Source organism: Fusarium subglutinans (assembly GCF_013396075.1).
Source record: "Fusarium subglutinans strain NRRL 66333 chromosome Unknown NRRL66333_c0000067, whole genome shotgun sequence".
Taxonomy (NCBI): Eukaryota; Fungi; Ascomycota; class Sordariomycetes; order Hypocreales; family Nectriaceae; genus Fusarium; species Fusarium subglutinans.
The window spans coordinates 135964-158119 of record NW_023502130.1 but is presented as its reverse complement, the minus strand read 5'-3'; the positions used below and the strand labels follow the sequence as shown (position 1 = coordinate 158119).

Sequence of the window (22156 nt, the reverse complement as noted above, 5' to 3'; positions counted from 1 at the left end):
GCATTATCGTATAATCAACCTAAAAATCTCTAGTACTTGTATGCCATATATTGTCTTCATTTGGGCCATGGAGCTGCATGTCTGTGTGAGTGTAGGAGATGAGATCGACCCTGTTGCCACTGGCAGTGGCACTGAAGCTGCCAGTGCGAACCGCCCATGATTCTATTCCCAATTTACTTGCCAGTTGCTGCCAGCTGCCAGGTACAATAGCAGTGGCAGTGGCAGCTACCTTAGAATGATTCATGCTCATGTTTCTAAACAAGCGCTTCCAGCCCCGTTATATATATATCTTCTGTTCCCTCCATCTGTTTTCTTCTTTCTCTTCTCTCCATCACACTCAACTTCTTCACCCTCACTCAATTTCATAACATCATCTCAACAGTCTAACATCAACACTGCATCTCACTAGAGTGACCAAGTCTTTTTAACCCACCTGCCTTTTTATCATCATCTTCATCTACTGCATTTGCCCGAAATATCCTTCACGATGCAGGGCTCAGCATCCTATCCTGCTGCCCTCGGGAGCAGCAAATGGATCGCGAGCTTCCTAGCTAGGAACCGATATGACGATGGCATCTACGTCCGTACTTCTACCAGTGAGTCGATACCAATATGCTGTCTTCCGTCATGTCGAGAGCATCATACTGATATCATATTAGGAGCTTCTTCGCCGCAAGAAGTCAAATTCCGTGATTTTGTCAAGAAGAGTAAAGCAGAGTTGAGAAGTGAGTTTCTCAGCCATCGCGAAAGCATAACAGGAATATTCTAGATCATATACTGACTGGCATTTCAAGATGTATTCTCTGCGAATGAAAAGAAAAGGTCCGAGGCGGGAGTCGATGGTATGGAACTGAATACTTTGTTTACCTATTTGCCTCAACTGACCTTTGCTCTTCCAGAACTACGCAACGCAAACGAAGCCAGCCCAGAACGGAAGAACAACAAACTATCCTGGGGAAAACTGTTCGACACAAAGTCAGGAAACAAGCTTCATAAGCGGGCAAAGTCCGCTCCGAGTAACAACCATGTCCCACATCAGCTTGATCCCATCACTGAAGCCGGTGAAAGTAGCGAGACACAAGCCAATCTCGTATCTGCCAACACTTCATCACGAAGGCCTGTTGGCGAGAGCCCTCTGTGCTCTGGTGCTCTTCAAACCAACGGCGACGACGTGTCTGTGATGACAACATGCACAACTATAATCCAGCAGGCTAACCTTGAGGGCGTCTCTGAAGGCAACGCCCATGATGCCACTACAAACGATGAATGTATCGTCATCGGCGGACGAAACTGCACATCCAACCCATCCACGCATCTCAGCAGTGGAAACTCGAGTACCACTGAAGACGAATGTCCTTCTCGAAGCGAAAGCGACAACACATCAGATTGTTATGGAGCCACAATGGCACGTTACGAGCTTCTTAAGTCTCAAAGAGAGTACTTTGTTGATCTACAGAAAGACATCACTCGACAGATAGAGGAGACTAAGCTGCAGCGCATTGATCTACGGACCTACATTACTATATAGGAAAAGAATGTTCGACCGGAAGAGAATGCTCAACAGAAGGAGACTGCTCGACAGGAGGATAATGTTCTACAGACCGAGAACCCTGGGCAGGAACACACAAACAACAACGATCTCACGAGTAAATCGTCGTCAAAGTACTCATTGAGATCTGTCTTGAGTATGTTGATGGGGAGCGACAAGTCTGATGAAGAACCAAAACCCAATGGTGATGGAATCAGAAAGTTGAACCACAAGAGTCGACTGCCTCCTCGATGGAGAACATTCCTGGTCTGGACGTCCAAGTCTGAGTCTTCTGCCAAGAGCAATCCCCAATCCTCCTCGCAGAATATCAGCCAGAGTGATGCGCAACTTGCCAATCAAATTGCCGAGTAAGTATTCTTTACAGATATATTTGAGGTGATTGAAAACTGACAACAGTCTTACAGACAGGATCGAACATTCAAGGGCCTTGATTGGAAGCTTCCAGCTGCGAAAAATGAAATGGGCCAGCTTATTCGAGAGTTCTCTGGCGACCTTAACACTACCACGCAGGAAATGGGTTGTAGGGCCCCTGTATCCCCAAGGACTCCAAGTCTCCATTCATACCCGTCCAAGTTTGATGTTTCGATGGATCAAAATCTCCCCCCTCGGCCTGCAATGACCCCGGTCCCATATCCTGACAACCAAGACCATAACCAACAAATGCGCGATGAGTCCACTAGCCGAGACGCTCTGGTTGCGAAGCAAGTTCACATGGAAAACAAGCAGGCGCAGCTTGTTGAGATCGAGACTCGATCTAACCAAACCATGAACCAAGATGCTCGTGGTAACGCCAAACAGAATCAAGTTCCGCAAGAAACAGTTGAGCGTGATACCACGAATGGTAAGTTGCTACAAAGGCGAGTCTTTGTTTTTTCCCGTACAAACTAACAGCTACTAGACGTCCACCCACCCCGGACCTGGCAGCACGGAGGTGACCCTACAGAGGTCGAGACTGTCGAAGAGGTAAGTTTGCTGTGGTATTGGCTAGGACATAACCGAGATCAGACTTCTGACTGCCAACTATAGGCATATGCCCGCCACCGAAGCTCTCTTGCAGTTGTTGATCGAATTCGTAGCATAGGGCTGCTTGGACCAAATGCATATGGAACGGAATCGATCGCCGCAGACGAACCCAAAGAGTTGGACGAACAGCGATTGCTCCGAGAGATGACCGAAGACTTTGAGCTTCCACCCAATCGGGTCGTCTCCAACGAATCTTCAACCGCTGCGACAAACAACTCGCAAGTCATCCCGAGTATCGAGCATCAGGATACCAATCTTGGATGCGAGGGGCAGAAGACCCCAGAACCAAATGCTGAGCAAAACGACGATGCCAGCAACCAAACCGAGTTGATCCTGACAAGAGCAAGAAGCTCGGACAGATTCGTACCTGAGGGGCTCTACTACCAAGACTCGGTGGACGGTGACTAGTATTACGCCGCCACTGATGACATGGGATCCGACGTACGAGGATTTGAGGGGGATGAAGAAGAAATCCCGGAGGACTTTACTCCGGGACAGCCAGCCACGGAGGCTTTGATCAAGGAGCTCCGGATAGAGAGACTCGGCGGATTCTTCACAACCCTTGAGAACGTCCGGAGCGAAAGCCCCGAGAGATTGATCGGTAAGTCGGCACATGCTTCTCTGTCTCATAGACTTACTAAGTGCGTAGCTGCCCGCGATCCTAAAGCTGTGTTCACTTGGAGAGATGAAATCGCCGAGTTGACCTCGAACGGCGGCGGGATGATTCGTGACGGCAGAGCAGAACAGCTGTACGAACAAGCTCTCTCAACTAAAGGGAGTGACGGAGAATTGTCTGCCATGGCTTACAAGCCAAGTCGAGTAAGCACATATCCTTTTGTGTCTTTCGGTCTCTCAGCCTTTGATGCTAATATGAAACTCCAGGCTGAGGTTGAAGCAGCTCTCGGGCACCCAGAAGCGCCCGTCATTCAGGGTTGTCAGCCACAAGAGTTTTTCACCGAGTGCGAGCGTATCAAGGAATCTATTCACATAGATTCCCTGGCAAAGGACAAATACATCGCCCAAATGCAACCGGCTATGTCCCGAAACGAAATCATCTTCGCTGAGTGGGATCGAGCGGATGCAGTAGCCTGCATGCACAAGCACAACCAGCAGCAGAGGCTCAAGGAACAAGAGCAAGAGAGCGAAGAAGCCGCTCGTCGCCGACGTCTCAAGATCTACCGAGCTGTCGAAAGAAATATTATCGAGGGCCGGCGCCTTGCGGTCAAAATCAATCGCGAGGCGACCGCCGCCTTTCAGATGTGCGAGTACTTGGACGAAGACTACGAGAGGATGAGGGAGCAAATCCTCCAATGTGCCGAAGAATGTGGCCATGAGCCCACTGACAACCTGCAACATGCCGTCGAGCTCATCCGAAAAACGCAGCAGGAAGAACAAATCACCTACCGCAAGTATGAGGGCTTCGAGTCTGCTGATGTTGAGAGTCCCGAATCCGAGATGGCTGCTCGCTATGGTCGCGATTATCAAGACATCGCTGGTAACCATGTCGACATGACGGTTGATCCAACCAACGAGTTCTTTTGATCGCTCATCTACAGAAATGTGAGACGATGAAGCGTGAAAAATCCGGAAATCGAAAAAAAAAGAGAAAAATATGGACAAAAAATATGAACAAAAAAAAAAGAATCTACTGCAGAGAGAACTGCAAAACCCATCTGACAGGAATACCCCCTGTTTACCTGAGGAACTTTTAAACTACTTGCTCACCTTACTTACCACGACATCTCCGAAAGTCACACGGCATCTCGATAGCTGGCTCTACGTTGGAACCAACATTTAACAACCTTACTACATAAACCACTTGGTGCAGCTGTATAGCGCCCACAGATGCCTAGCTATCTCCCCTTGTACCTATTGTCTTCGTCACGAAGTGCAAGACTACTATCATGATGATACATACTATGATACCCATGATGGGCATACGCCTAAACACGACTCGACGCAGCGATGAGCGCGCGCCATTGGCTTTGCCGTTTGTTTGCTTTTATACTTGCTTTACACTTTGCGATGTTTGTCTACGAGACTGACCTACGATGATATGGACCAAACGCTCCATTCACTTGCAAAGAGTCGAGACAACCCTATCAATTAATCTCGTGCGAAGCTTTTCTTCTACCGTCTACGATAATGAGATGAGAGGGTACTGAGTGCCTCAGAACCTTAGAAGAGTCCTACTGGATACCGAGTACCGATGCAAGGATGAAGATGAGGATTGCTTGTTTGATTTGTTGATTTTCTTTTTTGGAACCGTCTGACTGTTGGTCAATGATTGCTGCCCTTAGCTGAAGAAGCCAGATCAAGATTGTTAAGCCGGCTTTGGTACAGATTGTTAGACTCTGGATTTGAGAGGATGTCTTGGTGAAGAGTAGATACCAGACAGAGCCAGACAGATTAAGATCAGACAGTGAAGATTGATGCGTTGAAAATATTGCTCCTTGTTCAAGTGACGTATGTGAAATCAATATGCTTAGTTATATCATCACCAACGATCCTTCATGATTATTTGCCTTGAGATCTTGTATTACTTGGTCATTAAATTCGTTATCCGCAGGGTATCCATAAACAAACAGCCTTTCAAAGCTCCCATCACGCCCCCTCGTGCTTCACTGTAGTATCGCCCTCTTCTTCATGATGCTCCGTCTGGTCAGCTTGTTCCGTCTCGCCTTCAGCCTTGCCATCTTTGTCCATGACGTTCTCGAACTGCGACCATAGTGCCTCGACCGAGGAGAATTCGTTGCCGACCTGTGCATCCATCTCTATTAGCTTGGGAATGTTCAAGGAGACTGCTATCCATACAGCGGTGACTGCCTCGAGAGATCGGTTTAGCTTGTTGATGTTGGCCAAGACGTGCTCAAAGCTCTTGACAGCGTAATGTTAGCACATATGCTATTGACTACATATGGGGAGGCATGACGTGCCATTGCGATCTCGCCAATCAGAGCCTCGCGCTGCTGCTCAAAGTACGTCTTTTCGTGACCGCCCATCGCGGATGCTGACCTTGAATGGGAGGCCATAGCGAATGTATTTATGTGTGTGTTTTCAAGGCTGTGGAAGGTTGTCGTTGGTTTGAACGCGTTGGCCCGGTGTGAGGAAGTTTTGGCGGGGTTGTTTACTTTAGTTACTTTACAGTGGGTAATGTACCTGTCACTCTAATTATGGTAGTGGGGTTTCGGCTCATTAAGCTCTTGAGCGTCTCACGACATGGACACTTGGACGAAACAGCAGAGTAATGAGTCAGTAGAAAGAATGATAAGAGGTCAAGTTTGCTTACATTATCAACTCCGCTTATCCAATTAATAAAATCAGTCACTGTGTAGGTATATAATTTACATAGAATTCAGACCCGCTCATGCTGCATAGCCTATCGCCTCAGTTGCGCCAAACCCGTGATGGTACTCCTAGAATACGAAGCCTACCTGACTTCCATTGTTCTACCTCCTATAGTGATCTGGAGGAGGCCTTTCGTAGTCATGTGGTCTCAGCCCTCCCCTCGCCATTTCTCTTGGATCTCTTGGATCTCTCGGATCCCCCCTTGGATCAACTCGAGGATCCCCTCGTGGATCCCCTCGTGGATCTCTTGGATCATGACCGGGATAAATCGGTGCTCCTGGCGGAGGCTGGGGTGGCCCGCGAGAGTCGTAGCTGCTGATGGGCGTGTAGCTACGGCCAGGAATCTCTCGAGGTGGGCCAGGCCCAGGAGTAGAGGCATACCGTGGGTATGGTTGCGGAGGTGGCACTGACTCTGGGCCACGCGACACTGTTGGTGGATATCGTCCTTGCATCTGATGCTGCTGCGGCGGCATGCCAGGTCCACCCGCAAAGTAAGAATTACGCCCATCGTCTCTCATGGACATATGGTGAGCTTGCTGAGGCGGAGGCTGTGAGGGTGGTTGTGATGGTGCCCAAGATGGCGCTGGGGTTTGAGGCTTAGACGAGGGGTGTTGCGTAGGCCACGGTTGTTGCTGTTGTTGCTGCGGTGGGGGTTGAGAATTTGGTGGCTGTTGAGATGCCCATCCAGGCGGCTGCTGCATGCTGGAAGGAGGTTGTTGAGGCGGCGGCCATGAAGCCTCACGGCCACCCTGGGTTACTTCTCGTGCCCGAGAGGCCGATGGATGAAGCGCGTATTGCCCTCCTGGCGATCCGGCATGGGTTGGTTGACCCGTTGCAGCGTATGAAGTCGGATAACCCTGGTTCTGGTACTGAGGAGGTCCAGGAGGAGCATATCGGTGGCCACTTTGTGGCGAGTTCGTTCGGCTGTGGCTACTGGGCTGGTAAGGATTCTGCCTATAGTAGTCCCTTTCTGCTGCTGCTTCTAGGGAGACCCCGATGGACGCCCTCGAACTGCCCATGTGCTGAGGCTGAGGGGAATCCGCATATGTTGGCTTGAGGGATGGCATTACTGGGGTTCCTCGACCATAAGGAGAGTAAGACTCTGCCTCGCCCCGTCGCATCTGAGAAGGCGGTGCTGGGCCTGGGAGCGTACGGCCCATGGCCTGGGGCGGGGGAGTAGGTGATGGCCTGGTAGGAGTGCTAGTCACATCACTGACACGTTTGGGTTGTGGAGGAGGATCGGCGTTAAGCAATGACATGATGTTGAGACCTCCCTTACGAGGCTCTGCTGGACGTGGCGCCACTGCCGGTGGTTGAACTGGAGTACCAGTTTGGGGTGTTACCGAGCCATATTGTTCGTGCATCGAACCAGATGACGGCCTGTGCTGGAGAGCAGACATGGGGCGGCTTGATGGAGTGTTCATCTGAGGTGACCGAACAGGGGTTTGCTCGCCCATTAGGTTCCGCACCGGTTGCACAGGAGCTTGTTGCTGCAAAGGAGGAGCATAAGATGGAGGGCGTCCAGGCTCTTGTGGCAGCCTTGCCAGCGGCTGGCCCCCAAGACTTCCTTGTTGACGATGCCCAAACGGTTCGTAGCGATGCGGCTGTGGGGTCACTTCAGGCTCCTGCTTGACCCGTCTTTCTGACTGTCGAGCCAATTCAAGCTGTTCCTGTTCGATCCGCTGCATTTCCATCTTTTGACGTTCCATTTGAGCATTGTGTTCGATCATAGCTTCACTCCGGGCTGGCTGTAGAGGCTGCGCGGCAGCCAGAGGCCGCTGCTCCCGTGGTTCCGAACCGGGAGGTCTTGAGGAAGCCTTCTGCGGAAGAGGTACCCGGACACTTTGCTCACGTTCTCGCTCTCGCTCTCGCTCTCGCTCTCGATCGCCGTCAGGAAATCCGAACTGCCGTACAGGTGCTCTCAAAGGCCTTGGACCTGGGGACATAGTCTGAGTTACTGGCTGGGTGGTTGAATGTTGTCCAATAGACATGGGTTGCTGTTGAGGTTGGACAAGCGGTTGCTGCGTAATAGGCGCTTGGGTGATGGGGCTGCCATACATGCTAAAAGGTTGGCCACGAGGGGGTTGAACTGACGGCTCCATCTTGGGCTGTGACGTCTCTCCGTGCAGGTCGATACCTGGGGCAACAGCTAACGGCCGAGAAGCTGCGGCTGAACTGTCATATCTCCGCCCTCGCCCTCCTGTTGATGGTTGTGGGGGATCGGGCAACTTGTCGCCTATAGCTCTCTTCCTGTCAGCTTCCTGGACAAGCACCTCCCACTCGGCCTTGCCCTGGTCCTTCTGACGGACGAAGTAATTTTTCACCTGTCGAGCGCATTAGAAGTGGACCTACGTGAAATAGTCAGAACTTACCATGACTGCGGTTTTAGAACCCATATGGGCTGCAATCCCTGTCCAATCCGAGCCGAACGAGCGCAGGAGGAGCGGGAAGTCATTAGATTCAGACACGCTCCAGTAGCTAGATGCCTGAGTAGGCGCCTTGCGCTCCGACGGCGGGTGGGCTAGGTTGAATGTAGCCATTGCAGGCTGAGGCGGTGGGTCAGGCCGAAGTGAAGGTGCTGCCATGACTTCGGAGATGGAGGATGGAGCAACTGACTGCTGTCGTTCGAGGGTTTGGATAGGTTGTTGGGGTTGTTGGGGCTGTTGTTGCTGCTGCTGTACGGAGAAAGGGAGCTGCATACCAGCGGGGTGCTGCTCGAACTGACCTGGGAGACGATGGGATTCGGCGGCTGGGAGTGGAGTTGAAGGGCCATCGGTATTGAGCGCTCTGGAGTTTGACCTCGATCGTCCCTTGCCAGGCCCAGGGGCTGCGGCCAATGTTTGGTTCGCTTTGGCTGCCTTGGGCTCCTTTTCTTTTGGGCCTCTTCGCCTCTTTCTCCCATCCACTTTCTCGGGATGGTCGACCTTCGCGGACCCGCCACGTCTACCCGGTGTCGCATTGGGTGTTGAGTTCTCTGTGTCAACTGGAGGCTGTTCGAAGCCCCATGTAGGTGCCGCCGCTCGTCGTGGTCGTCGCCTCTCGCCATTTTCTCCTGTATCGTGGTTCTCTTCCGTTTCTCCGTCTCCGTTGCCAAGTTCCGACACCAATGCACTAGATCGTTGCTTCGCTTTGCCCTTTCTGCGCCTCTTAGGCTGCTTCTTGAGTTTCTCCTTCAGATTAAGGTTCTTCTTGTTCATGTAGTAATACTGAATACAAGAACCAAAATCACGATGCGGAATCGCTTCGGCAACCCGACCCCATTGCTTAGGTGCTTCCAGATATCTCTTCTCAAACAAGCCGGCTTCTTCCTCAGTGAAGTTATTAATTGGAGGCAAGACCCGCCACGCTGATACCAACCGGTCAACAGGCGTGAATCCGCTCTTATCGAGGTATTTGGTGTTGTCCTTCTCTTCCTGGTTCCAAATCATGTTCGGAATGATGGCTTCTTTATCAGTGCGATACTTCTCCTGCTGCATTCTAAGTTCGCGCTCTTTCCTCTCCTCGTCCTCGCGCATTGATGCTTGCAAGACTCGTTCCAAGTCTCTTTCGGTTGCGAAACGACGTCCACGACCACTTCCCTCATGTTTTGGTTCAGGGGTTACGGTGCCTGTAATTTCAATGCCTGTAGACACCGAAAACTTTCCACGACTTTTGACAGCCGCTGGATCATTCGACATTGTAAAACCAAGGTACCGTTCGTAGTTGTCCTTGTAGATCTTCCTGTCGTAGTCCTGTTCAGCCGACTTCTCCAAATGCATCTTGTCGAGGTGCTCGACCACAAACTCGTCTAATGCAATGCTGGAGTCGAGGGTCTTCAAGAAAGCACTATCCTTATCCCAAGGCATGCAGCTGTAGTCAGGTAGACTATCGATTGGAGGCGTGGTCATATACTGTCGAACGGTATCGAGGTTCATAAAAGAATCGTCTTCAGACTCAGTCTCATCGTCGTCTACCTGTGACGGCGTACTAGGTGGTTTTGATGCCGTTTCCGTCGTTTGCAAAACCACATTCGGGCACACCACAGAAACAGGAGCACCTTCAATTGCGGCCTGTCTATGCCCAAGAGCTTCGGCGTTCTCTATTAGATTCTCGGGGTGGGGCTCAGTGAAAGGCTCCGCAGGTTTCTCCGAAATAGCATCATCTGATTTTGCCGGAGTAGGCTCAGGGAGGGCTTCGGTTGGCTTCTCCACCAGCGTCTGTGCAGGGTGTACGCCATTCGCCTCTGGAGTGTTGTCACTTGGCTTGTCCTTATCAGACTTCTCCTTGTGAGTATCCTCGGACGCCCCCAGAGGTGTTTGTTCCATCTTCTGAGGCTCAAGTGACTCTATAGGCGCAGTCTCACTTGCTATGGAAGGCACACCCATGGCCTTCTTGTTAGAAGGAGGTGGTGGACCATCGGGTGCGACTCGATCAGTCTCAGTAGGAGGCTCGTCGATATCCATAGCTCCTGACTTTGGCTCAAGTTCAGGTGCAATGGACATCTCAGTATCCTCGTTCTCAGCCTTTGGTAGAGATCTCTCTGTATGATTCTCTTCCGTTATTTCGGTAGACTTTCCGAGAGACTCTTCGACAGGCTTCTTGATGGGGTTCTCGATACGTTGTTCGTCAGACTTCTCGATATGACTTTGATCGGGCGTCTTGTTCAGATTCGGAGCAGCCTCTTCGTGAGTACTGTCGTCAATTTTCTCGCCAGCTGCCTTTGCAGCATGTTCGATGGGCCTTTCTCTAGTCTCCTGACCTACTTGTGCCGCGGATTCTGGAGCGGGGGCAACTTCAGCAGGCTCCTCAGAGCCCTTGACTTGAATAGAATGCTCACGCTCAGGATCCAGCTCGGCCTGTACCTCCTGATGCAGTTGCTTTGGTTGTTCGCAATCAACCTTGTCCGTGCTGTCAGCCGCATCGGCCATTTCCACATCTTCCCTTGCCTGCTCGATAGGTGGTGGGTCATGTATCTTTTCAATGACGCGCTTATTCACTGCCTCTGGCAGCTTTTTCACCATTTTGAGTAGTCCCTCCCCTTCTCCGATTATCTTGACCATCGAGCCGTGAGATAGAGCTGCAAACCGGGCAATGACTTGAGTTGGCAACTTTGGTTTTTCCAGTTTGCTTAGTTCAGCCTCGGTCTTCCCAATCTCCATATCGAAATAGTCGGCCATATCATCATCATCGTCAGATTCGGAGTTCTGTTCCACAGGTGCTGGTTTCGGGGGAACTTCGAACCTGACCGCTCTGATTATTGGTTGCGAGCGCTTTCTTCGAGGTGTTTCCTTTGGAGCTTCTCTTGGGTCCCTTGCGCGTATTTCTGACTCCTGGCTAAATCTAGGCATGTTCTCCATGGTAGGTGAAGGGCCAGATCGATAAGAATCCCGTCTGGAAGCATTAGTAGGTCGCGTGTCTCTATCCATCGATGCCCTGGCTGATTGAGACTCCCGTTCGGACTTGACGGTGATTTCTCCAGGTTCCGCGCTATAATTAGTTCGCGCACGATTATCGTAATGCGGTTCCGACTTCGCATCGCTACTGCGTGGCCGCCTTTCATCATCGTGATAATGATCATACTGAGAGCTGCCGCGTCGTAAAGGCGGTCGTTGTTGTACAAAGCTTGGTGACCTCATCAACTTGGGAGAGTCAGGCCCCTTCTTTAGATTGGGATTGATCCACTGCTTGCTGGAAGGCCTTGGTGGAGGCGGCTGCTGGGCTCTGGGACCAACTGGAATCGAGGGGCTATCATGCATCATGCCTTTCCCAAGACCGACTGACGGCATTGTTGGGTCGTGACCAGCTGACGGGGGGCGATCATTGAAAGCGCGGGGGGCTGTCGGGGGGATTTTTGCAGCAGCGCTGGCTGAAACATAACCCTCTCCAACACTCAGTCCTCGATTAGGAACGGGTCCGAAAGTAGATGCAGAGGGTGCGCCAGGAGGCGGTGATACCTCTTTGCTGGAAAGTCCCGAGTCGTGTCCGGCATTGGCACGAGCCTCTAATTTGTTTCGGAACAGTTCGCGGTCGCGGGGGTCACGATCGTCTCGAACGTCTCGTCGGGTATCTGGGTCAGCATAGCGATCCATCCGGTCCATCCGGTCCCTGTCATCACGATCCCTTGCCCAGCGACCCTCCTGAGACCGACTGCGTGGGTAGCGATCACCTCTATCATCCATATAAGGCCCTCTGCCGCGACCTCGCTCCGAAGACCAGTCACCTCTCCCACGACCTCGTCCTCGGTGGAAGCCCCCACCGCGAGGGTAGGGTGCCATGCCGAACTGGGGATCGGAGGAAGATGATCCTGCCGAGGGAGGGCCTCCGTCTCTTGAACCTCGTCGAGATCTATCGGCGTCTACTCCTAAAGGGCCATCGCGGTCTCGAAAATCCCTTGTTGGTGACCTTGCACGACCGATAGGTGAGCGCCGTGATCTGAAATCTCTTGGCTCCCGCCAATCTCTATCGCGCTCGCGATCCCGGTCGCGTTCACGGCTTCGATCATCATGGTACCGGTCACGGAAATCGATGTCCCTATCTCGGCCTCGATCTCGGCTGTCGTCTCTTGAAGACCATCCACGACCGCGCCCTCGTCCACGGCCACCACGAAACTCCCCTCCGAATCCCCCACCTCGAGGGCCACTAGGCGCATCGATCAAGGCTTTTGGTCCACGAGGTGGTTCGCGTCGTAATGGGTCACCAAAATCACGTCCTGGCTGAAAACCACCATTACCTGCTCGGGCGTCAGACGGTCGGCGTCTGTCTCCGTCGTTATATTGCGGAGTTCGGTCAAATCGGTCAGGCGAGCGGTCACGGGGTGATCTGGACCGTTCATAGCGTGAGTATCTCGAGGCCCTAGATGGATGAAGTCAGCATGAAGACGATCCGCAGGGGGCGAACGGTGTAAGGACCGATTCGTGTGGTGATATTCAGAGTCTCTCCTTCGCCGCATAACTAGAAATGAAGATGATGGGATGGGGCGATTTTTCATACATTTCTCAAAGGCCGTAGGATGCCTCAAGGAAGTGGTGATTTATAGGCAACCCATAAACCCAGTTATGCAAAAGTCAAAATTATGACTCCGAATATTGTGCGCCACGTAAAGCCCCGTAAGTTTAACACTGAGGAAATCGACTCGTCGAGATTTACAAAACTTTCGCAGGCCTTTGTGTCGCCGTGTCGTACCGAGATCGTTGACGTCGCGTCTCGGTTACCAAAAAACACCCTTAACCCGTCGAATGAATGGGGTATCAAATAAGACAGTCAAAACAGACGTATAGCTTATTATTATATGCGAGCACCGTGTCCGAGACAAGTATATCGCGTTGAAATGAGGGTCGGTATGCAAAGGCGGCAATACCTTTTGCGATAGAGGGGATGATGGTTGGATGTAGGTTGAAGGTTTGAGGATCGAAATCAAGCCTCAGGCGTGCATTTGGATCCTAGGGGCCTAAGCTTAAGCGACCCCGTCCTACAAATTGGAATGGACACACTGTCGCATGGCGCTTAGTGGTGGATGGAAGGGCTCCTCAGCGAAAGTCCAGGGGCCTTGACCCAGAATTGCCGTGAGGCGCTAGACCACAAATAGATCTGCCAGTGGAGGGATACATGCACACCCACTTTTGAAGCCCCGATGGACCCCGCCGTTTTTTTCAATGTGGAGCCCGGAGCCGTGATCTTCTCACGGAACAAATCATGAAGATAAGGTCAGAGCCACAACGTTATTAACGAATCATAGAATAAGTAAAGAATCTTTAATGAGAAAAGCATATCTTATGATACATTGCCATTGGGAAAACTCGTTTCATTTTCAAATCTTTTACTCATCCTGACGTAGTGTTCCACAGTTGCTGTGTTTTCGATTGGCCGTTAAATTCTGTGTTGCCCACACCATTTTACCTACAAACTTACGACTCGAAACCTGCGACTCACCACTTACATCAACATCTTGGGCGCGATCTCAACGGCAATGACTTCCAACCCCGATGCTCCGCCCTCGGCGGCCACAGAGGCCGTCTTGGTCAAGTCTGAGGAGATGCCTGCTGACGCTCAGAAAGTCGAAGAGTTAGACTTCAACAAGTTCAAAGGCCCCATCACTGCAGAGAATCTCTTTGAGGGCATGCGTCACATGGGCTTCCAAGCGTCTTCTATGTGTGAGGCCGTGAGGATCATCAATGATATGGTACGTTTCGGTCCAGACACTCTATACTAGAGTTTCAATACCTTGGCTAACAACTGACAGCGTGCCTGGCAAGATCCAGAGACGGGGGACAAGACCACAATTTTCTTGGGATATACTTCCAACCTCATCTCATCAGGCCTTCGTGGTGTCCTCCGTTGGCTTGTCGAGCATAATCACGTGTCATGTATTGTCACCACTGCTGGTGGCATCGAAGAGGATTTCATCAAGTGCCTTGGTGATACATATGTTGGTTCCTTCAGTACCCCTGGAGCCGAACTCCGCCGCAAGGGTCTCAACCGCATTGGAAACCTCGTTGTTCCTAATGCGAACTACTGCGCCTTCGAAGATTGGGTCGTCCCCATTCTCGACAAGATGCTTGAGGAGCAGGAAGCTAGTAAAGGCACTGAGGAAGAGATCAACTGGACGCCATCAAAGGTAATTCATCGTCTAGGTAAGGAGATCAATGATGAGCGATCCGTCTATTACTGGGCATACAAGAACAATATCCCAGTGTTCTGCCCCGCCATCACTGACGGAAGCCTCGGCGACATGCTCTATTTCCATACTTTCAAGTCCTCGCCCCTTCAACTGAAGATCGATCTGGTTGAGGATATCCGACGCATCAACACCATTGCCGTCCGCGCCAAGCGGGCCGGTATGATCATTCTGGGTGGTGGTATCATCAAGCACCACATTGCCAATGCATGCTTGATGCGTAACGGTGCCGAGTCGGCGGTTTACATCAACACAGCACAAGAATTCGATGGCAGTGATGCGGGTGCTAGACCAGATGAGGCTGTATCGTGGGGCAAAATCAAAATTGGAGCTGACAATGTGAAAGTAAGTCAGCAAGTCTCTTCTACTCCTGCTAGCCACTGACCATTCACAAGGTATATATGGAGGCAACAGCATGTTTTCCGTTTATTGTGGCAAACACTTTTGCAAAGGACATTGGAAAGTCTGACCAATAGAAAAAAAAAGAATAGAACGTAAAAGTATGTCAAATAAAATGTATTACAGGCGCGGACAACATATGCTCATCCGCCATCACAAAGACATGATTGACAAAACAACCGGATTGCTCCAAATAACTCCAAACCAGACACTAAAGCAACCGATTTAGAATACAATCAGTCTCCTAGTCGCTATTGATTTGGAAATTCCCTAACGCTGAGATCACTTTTTGTGAGTGCAAATGCGAACCCATGTGCCTGGGTAGTTGCCTTCGATTATTCGTCGCCGTGTCTAAGGCTCAATATCAACTCTCGCCTTTTTTGCTGGAGGCTCGTCGATGTCGTTGTCGGGCATGTCTTGCCCCTGTCCCGGATCAGAGGCACTGCATGTCTTCATAGCTAAATCTTGGGCCTGTCGGGCTTCTTGGGCAGCTCGCCGTTCGGCCTTTTCTTTCTCAATCTGACCACGAGGTCGATATCGTCGTTTGTTTCTCTGTCGACGCTCTTCTTTGAGCCTGGCGACTTCTGCTTCTTCCTCCTGTTGGCGGTGGATCGCATCGAGGTCAATAATCTCCCGGCCCATACTCTCGACGGCCATCCGCCCTTCGTCTAGCGTAGGCCAAGGGTTGAGAACTCCCCCCTTTCTTGTCATCATCCAGTTCACGACGTCGAAGCCGTCAACGGTCCCATCCCCACGTTGAACAGCCATGCATCCTTCGCGCCAGAGGGCGATCTCTTGGCGTGTAGGTCGCTCCCTGGGGCAAGGCGGGAAATGGTCGGGGAGGGAAGGAGTTTCCGAGCTTACGGGGCTTTCCTTGCCACTTTGCGAATCGTCGCTGCCATTTCTTTCTGGGGATCGAATTTTCGGGATTGGGAGCAGACCCTTGGTATTGATTGTTGGAGAGATAGTTGATTCACGCTCGTCATCGCAAGTGTCCTTAACTGGGGTGAGGGGGGTATCCTCTTGCACATACGGCTCTCGGGCATCATCAGACGAGTCGGGAGGAGAGTTCATCTCGGTGGGCGATGTCACAACATCTTCTGCAGGTTCGATGGACAACTGAGGTCTAGGCACAGCCCGTGAACCTAAAAGTAAGAGTTAGGGGACGCAATCAAGAGATGCAACATCAAAAAGTATCAGACTCACCAGGGCGGAGACCGAAGTCTCGTTGGACGGCGTCTCGGCGAATACTCATGATATAGTGCTGTGTTTGGAAACACGGGCGCGACGTTTTCTTGGATAGATCAAATGTTCACTGCGACCGGTGGGTGCTGATGCGATCATAAGAGGCGGCGAAAGGCAAGTTGTGATGAACGCAAATGCTCCCGTGGATTTGAGCAAATGTGAGAGGAAGAAAAAGGTTTGTGTTATTGATAGTAAGAGAAGTGATGTGACAGCAAAGGTCGAGAATTTATGTGAATGAATCAGAATACCTTTGGTGCTAAAGGTAAAGTTGATGGCTTCCATTTTCTATCACTGGCAGAAACTGCGAGTCTGCCTCTACGTCCCAACAGTATAGTAGGTCAAGGTAGGTACCGACCGCCTAAGCACCCCTGAAGACCCAGACCTTTTCAGAGAAACCCTCAGACTTCCCCGATGCTCTGCTTGAACTGCTTCAAAGCAGAATTCCATTCAGCTGTTCCATCGGTCTCCGCCCAAGCGGCAACCTTCTCGATACCTTCAAGATCATCTTTCATGTGGTTTTCGGTCGTTGTTCCATCCAGAACCGTCACGCCTTCAAGCCCCAAGACCAAAGAATAGTACGCAGCTACCTCGGAAATTCCAGCGTTCTCTGCGACCATCTTAACTGGCTTGGTAGCAGCGAGCCTGGGGTTGGCGCTGAAAGTCCAGAATGACTGGAAAGCAATGCATTGCTCTCGACAGTAGGCTCTGAGATCTACCTCGAAGTTGGTGTCAGGGTAGAAGCGGTTCTGGACAAGACTTGGTTTAACAGTGACAGCATCGTTGAGTGCTTTGAGGATTGGAAGTGTTGTGTTAGAGATGCCTAGATTCCGGATCTTGTGAGGTACGTATGTCTCCAGCGTCTTCCACGCAGTGATAGTTTCCTCGAAAGTTCTCAAGGGGCTATGCAAAAGCACGCTGTCAAAGTAAGGTTCCTCGCCTTCAACGGTGAAGTAAGTCAACGATGACTTAATAGATTGATGAATCTTATCCACAAGCGGTGCATCAAAATCATAAGGGGCATTCTCATCTTGGTTCCCTGGAGGAGAGAACTTCGTTTGCAGCTGAGGACAGGTTAGTGCCCAGGCTGTTGATGTGTATAGTGACGGAACCTACAAAGAGTCCTTCACGTTTAACAAGGCCGTCCTTGATAGCTCTTTGCACACCCTCCCCAACGCCCTTCTCATTATAATGCTTGGGTTGTCCTGCTGTATCGACGCCGCGAAAACCGTGCTTGAGAGCTAAATAAACAAGATCTGCTGATCTGTCCTTTTTCCACGCTGTGCCATAAACCAGCTTCGGCATGGCGGTAGACGAGCCCTTGAGGGTGAGGTCTTTGGCTAGTTTGGCTGCCATGTTTTTATAGGACCACTGAAAAGAGAAGATGAGATGGAGTTGGCTCTATAAGTACCCGACTGGTTTATTGGTGTTGGCAGAACCCTGTGAGAGACAGCGCTAGAGGTGTATTTGAAATGTGAAGAGGTGGAGTTTGGAGTAGGTTAAGCTGGTGATTTTGGTTAATTACGCCATGTTGAGCCTCATACCACCTCAATTTCAACGACCAACACATTACTAGGCAGCCAATCATTGACTGCAAACCTTGAGGGTCCCCCGCGCATAGACATGCAGTTTTTGGTTGATAGGTCCAGGGTTGCGGCCGTCTAACTGAGCCGATGCCTTTGTAAAACAATAAACTTCAAGCTGAGCGTGAGACAACGCTGAGCTACCTTATTCAAACACAATTGGGGAAGGTGTACAATAGATTCGTGTTCGACGAACTTTGAGACTATGTTGGTCTGGAAATTAAGCGGACATAAGCGGCTGATGTAAGTCAGTTTATAGTTGACGTCGATATTCTCGTCTTCAACCCCCGCATTGACGCGGGGTTGAGGAATCGCAATCTATGGACAGTATCAAGTGCAAATATTCACGATCGATGAGTCACGCCGTCTAAACAAGCCGTGTTCTGTTGATCGGCGATCTTACAAGATAACTGTTGCTCAGAGTCTTCCTAAAGCTGTCTAGTATTGAACAACGGGCCGTATCTCCGGATATGCAAAGTGAAATGCATCTCTCCACAAACCGCCTTGGACATGATTGGATTGGATTGAATCTTGTAGTTGCCCCGCCATAGCTCTGAGGGGTCGGAGCTCATCAAGATACGTAACGTCACTTGAGCTGTTGACTCTGAGAATACTTATCAACCTCCTCTTTTCAACATCTTGGTCATTTGCATGACATATCAGCTTCATCGCTAATTAGCTGTAATTATGGCTCCCTACACTGCTAAATGGGGTATCTTGGCCACTGGTGGCATCGCTGAGTGTGAGTTCAGCACTGTAACACGATGGACAAGGCACTAAAGCTCCCATCATAGGCTTCACAAAGGATATTCTTACAGATCCTGCCGCTCGCGACGTCAACGATGTACAACATGAGATTGTCGCCGTTGCCTCATCCAGCTCCGTCGACCGCGCACGCGACTTTATCAAGAAGATTGATGGCCCCTCATCCGCCGCTGTCTACGGCTCGTATGCTGAGCTAGTCGCCGACCCAAACGTTGACATCATCTATGTTGCTACACCTCATAGCCACCACTTCCAGAATGCTATGCTGGCCCTTGAGGCTGGCAAGAATGTTCTCTGCGAAAAGGCACTCACCGTTACTGCTGTACAGACCAAGAAGCTGTACGAGGTCGCCAAGTCCAAGAATCTCTTCTTTATGGAGGCTGTCTGGACACGATACTTCCCTCTCAGTATCAAGATTCGAGAGTTGATTCAGTCTGGTGCCATTGGCACTGTTTATCGTACATTCGGTAAGAAGAATGCCTGTCGAGGTTAGACGATAAAGCTGACCCCTCCTATAGCCGACCTCTCGTTCAACAAGAATACCGATAGCCAAGATCTTGACTTTCCTGACTCCAACCGCATGGTCAATCCTGATCTTGCAGGCGGTGCTTTACTCGATCTCGGCATCTACTCCTTGACCTGGGTCTTCCAATCTCTCTATCACGTTCAGCCTGAGACCGAAAAGGAGGCCCCAAAGGTTGTGGCCTCCATCAACAAGTATCGCACAGGTGCCGACGAGTCCACGAGTATCATTTGTCAGTTCCCTAAGCACAACTCTGTCGGTATTGCGACTACCTCGCTGCGTATCGCCACCGACGTCGACGGTCTCTACACTGGTGGCCCCGCGATCCGTATCCAGGGCTCTCAGGGGGAAATCCAGGTTACTGGTCCTGCGTTCCGGCCGACCGAGTACAAGGTGATCAAGTCGGACGCCAATGGTAAGGTGGAAGTAGTGAATTGCCCAATTCCCACAGATCCTAAGCGCAACAACTGGGGCCACGGTATGTTCTGGGAGGCGGATGAGTGTGCACGTTGCCTACGGGATGGCAAAAAGGAGAGTGCTTCAATGCCTTGGTCAGAGAGTATAGTCATCATGGAGGTCATGGACAGCGCACTCAAGCAGGGCGGCGTGTCCTACCCCGATCTCATCACCACTGATGTCTTCGACCCCAACAGTCCTCTCAATACTGGCAAAAAATGAAGATATGACATGTAATGTTGGGCATAATACTAGAATTTATGATGGAATAAAAGTTCGAGGATATGCAGGGAAAATCACAGCATTGAACTGTACCACGCACCTGCGTCAATGCGTCGAGTAACATGTGAACTCTCACCACTTGCATAAGATGCGTACTACATGCATCGTCGGAGATCACCATCCTGGCGCTACAGGCGGGTGCTTGAGATTAACGGTTCGTGTCAAAAGTGACATGACAAGGAAAGGTCATTGGGTTTCAAAAGCAACCACCAACATCTGACGAGTCTGCCTTGACCGGATGACAAGGAACAATAAAGCAAGAGAGGAAAATTGGCGCCTGGTGGATTTATTCCCCTCCATGTTGCATTGGCCCCTGGTGCACATCTCATCCAGGCCAAGACACCAATTTACACGTTTCTCTCCTGAAGCACAAGTTCGAGACTCGAGTCTCAGCTTATGATGACGTGCAGCGTACCTTTGAAGCGAGCGGGAGCACCCATGCCCACAGCTCACAACCCCTGGCATGAACGGCTTATTATCAATCGTTGAAGATTATCCCAGCCATGCATGCCCAACTTGACACGGGAGGGGGTACAGAAGATGCCCGAAATGTGTTCCATAAGCAAGGCACGGACTTGTTGGTTCCTAATGACCGAGTGGCGGAAGACTCGCGTCGTGTGAATGGGGTGATGAGATGTGAAAGCGAGTGATGAGAGAGATGAGATTGTGGGGTCCACGATATAAAGACACCGTTGGAACAAGGTATCTTACTTATCCTTACATAGGTACCCTGAAAAGAAGCTTTGAGGCCTGGAGGCGGATCCGAGGTGTTCGTGACAAGGGGCCTCAAAATCTAACAGGGGATATAAGAGAGGTGTTTTTTCATGTACTTCATATGTAATTTAAACCTGATCGCGACACTTCAATCCTTGACGCAACCAACTGACTGCATTGTATTTTATAGTGTCAGAATCATCAACTTGGCACTCAGCCACCAATATACCGCACTCGCACGGGGCAATGGTTGGTTTGGTCTCACTGCTAACCTAGCAAATTAATAAGCCTGGTACCTACGGAGTAGAGTTACTTGAATCATCAGAGACATTTATTTGTAGGAGCCATTATTCATGACTGATGACGGTTGTATGGTAGTAATGGGGTGAATATGTTCCTTCAAGCCACAAGACGACGCTGGAGCCCCAAAACATGACTCCACTAAATAGTACTACTGTGTGATGGTAGGTACCTGAGGTGAGGTAGATAATCGCAGACCACACACACTACTAAATTACCCCAGTTGAGCCCAGCCCAACACAACCCAGACCAGGGCATCCACTCACTATTCGGACATTGAAGAAATTAGTTAGCATCACAAGAAACGTAAACAACCAACTCAATCATAACCTCATCTCTCAACGCTCAGACGCAACAACTTCACACCCCCTCCCTCGTCCTCTAGGCCATCTCAGATACATCCGAGAGACAAGGAAGATTATACTCCACAAGGCGCCCTGTAGGTAGAGAACCTGCACGGAACCTTTCATCGTCTTCATCATGGCAAGTGCTTCATCGGCCACGCCGGCTGGAGATCAAGAGGACAGGCCACCCAGCTCCCAGGCACAAACCAACCAGACATTGGCCCCCACAAACTCAGAGTCCTTCTCGCAATCTGCAGCGGAAGAGGCGCCAGAGACGTACGAGGCCACCCACGTTCACGCAGTCTACGAGGCCATCGCACCGCACTTCTCGGCCACCCGCCATAAGCCTTGGCCTCGGGTTGCCAGCTTCTTGCTATCTCAACCGCCTGGTAGTCTCGGTCTCGACGTGGGATGCGGCAACGGCAAGTATCTGCGTGTCAACCCGTCTGTCCACCTGCTTGGCTCCGATCGGAGTCCAGCTCTCGTCCAGCTCGCCCGGACTGAGCTGAGACGGCCTCGGGAAGACGGTGTCGAGCATGATCCTAGAGTATCTGATGTAGATGTTGCTGTCGCCGATGGCTTCGCGCTTCCATACCGCAATGGAGCTGCTGACTTTGTTATCTGCATCGCTGTTGTGCACCATATGTCGACACGCGAGAGAAGACAAGCCGCAATTGCTGAGTTACTGGCACTCGTAACTCCCAAAGCCGGCCGTGTGCTCGTCTATGTGTGGGCTCTGGAGCAGGCGTCAAGCCGTCGCGGGTGGGACGCGAGCAGTGACCAGGATCGCCTGGTGTCGTGGGTGATGCGGAAGCCAAAAGGTCAAGAAACCGGAGGCACGTTCCAACGCTACTACCACCTGTACAAGGAGGGTGAGCTTGAGGAGGATGTCAAGGCGGTTGGGGGCATCGTTGTAGAGACCGGCTACGAGAAGGATAACTGGTGGGTGGTATGTAGTCGACCGTCGTGAGACCT

General features: G+C 51.0%; 7 protein-coding genes across 7 annotated transcripts; 4 read left to right on the top strand and 3 right to left on the bottom strand.

Moving 5' to 3' along the window:
• Positions 1 to 487: 487 nt before the first annotated feature.
• Positions 488 to 4114, top strand: FSUBG_6474 (uncharacterized protein; the record flags this gene model as incomplete). The annotated part of the gene is made up of 10 exons (XM_036684676.1): positions 488 to 596; positions 660 to 725; positions 795 to 1444; positions 1529 to 1896; positions 1954 to 2390; positions 2448 to 2512; positions 2576 to 2935; positions 2981 to 3173; positions 3222 to 3391; positions 3455 to 4114. 10 exons carry the CDS (start codon positions 488 to 490, stop codon positions 4112 to 4114), a joined length of 3078 nt encoding a protein of 1025 aa, XP_036538043.1.
• Positions 4115 to 5176: 1062 nt separating this feature from the next.
• FSUBG_6473 (DNA-binding SNT1) lies at positions 5177 to 13843 on the bottom strand (the record flags this gene model as incomplete). The annotated part of the gene is made up of 5 exons (XM_036684675.1): positions 5177 to 5449; positions 5488 to 5587; positions 6026 to 8244; positions 8293 to 12718; positions 13836 to 13843. The coding sequence occupies 5 exons, from the start codon at positions 13841 to 13843 to the stop codon at positions 5177 to 5179; spliced, it is 7026 nt and encodes a 2341-aa protein (XP_036538042.1).
• Positions 13844 to 13865: 22 nt separating this feature from the next.
• On the top strand, positions 13866 to 15049 carry FSUBG_6472 (deoxyhypusine synthase; the record flags this gene model as incomplete). Its single annotated transcript, XM_036684674.1, has 3 exons — positions 13866 to 14078; positions 14139 to 14918; positions 14969 to 15049. The coding sequence occupies 3 exons, from the start codon at positions 13866 to 13868 to the stop codon at positions 15047 to 15049; spliced, it is 1074 nt and encodes a 357-aa protein (XP_036538041.1).
• Positions 15050 to 15323: 274 nt separating this feature from the next.
• FSUBG_6471 (uncharacterized protein) lies at positions 15324 to 16227 on the bottom strand (the record flags this gene model as incomplete). The annotated part of the gene is made up of 2 exons (XM_036684673.1): positions 15324 to 16117; positions 16179 to 16227. The coding sequence occupies 2 exons, from the start codon at positions 16225 to 16227 to the stop codon at positions 15324 to 15326; spliced, it is 843 nt and encodes a 280-aa protein (XP_036538040.1).
• Positions 16228 to 16615: 388 nt separating this feature from the next.
• Positions 16616 to 17570, bottom strand: FSUBG_6470 (d-xylose reductase II III; the record flags this gene model as incomplete). The annotated part of the gene is made up of 2 exons (XM_036684672.1): positions 16616 to 17278; positions 17331 to 17570. The coding sequence occupies 2 exons, from the start codon at positions 17568 to 17570 to the stop codon at positions 16616 to 16618; spliced, it is 903 nt and encodes a 300-aa protein (XP_036538039.1).
• A 914-nt stretch (positions 17571 to 18484) lies between these two features.
• Positions 18485 to 19763, top strand: FSUBG_6469 (oxidoreductase; the record flags this gene model as incomplete). Its single annotated transcript, XM_036684670.1, has 3 exons — positions 18485 to 18539; positions 18592 to 19029; positions 19081 to 19763. The coding sequence occupies 3 exons, from the start codon at positions 18485 to 18487 to the stop codon at positions 19761 to 19763; spliced, it is 1176 nt and encodes a 391-aa protein (XP_036538038.1).
• A 1554-nt stretch (positions 19764 to 21317) lies between these two features.
• On the top strand, positions 21318 to 22151 carry FSUBG_6468 (tRNA (uracil-5-)-methyltransferase TRM9; the record flags this gene model as incomplete). Its single annotated transcript, XM_036684669.1, has 1 exon — positions 21318 to 22151. The coding sequence occupies one exon, from the start codon at positions 21318 to 21320 to the stop codon at positions 22149 to 22151; it is 834 nt and encodes a 277-aa protein (XP_036538037.1).
• Positions 22152 to 22156: the final 5 nt, after the last annotated feature.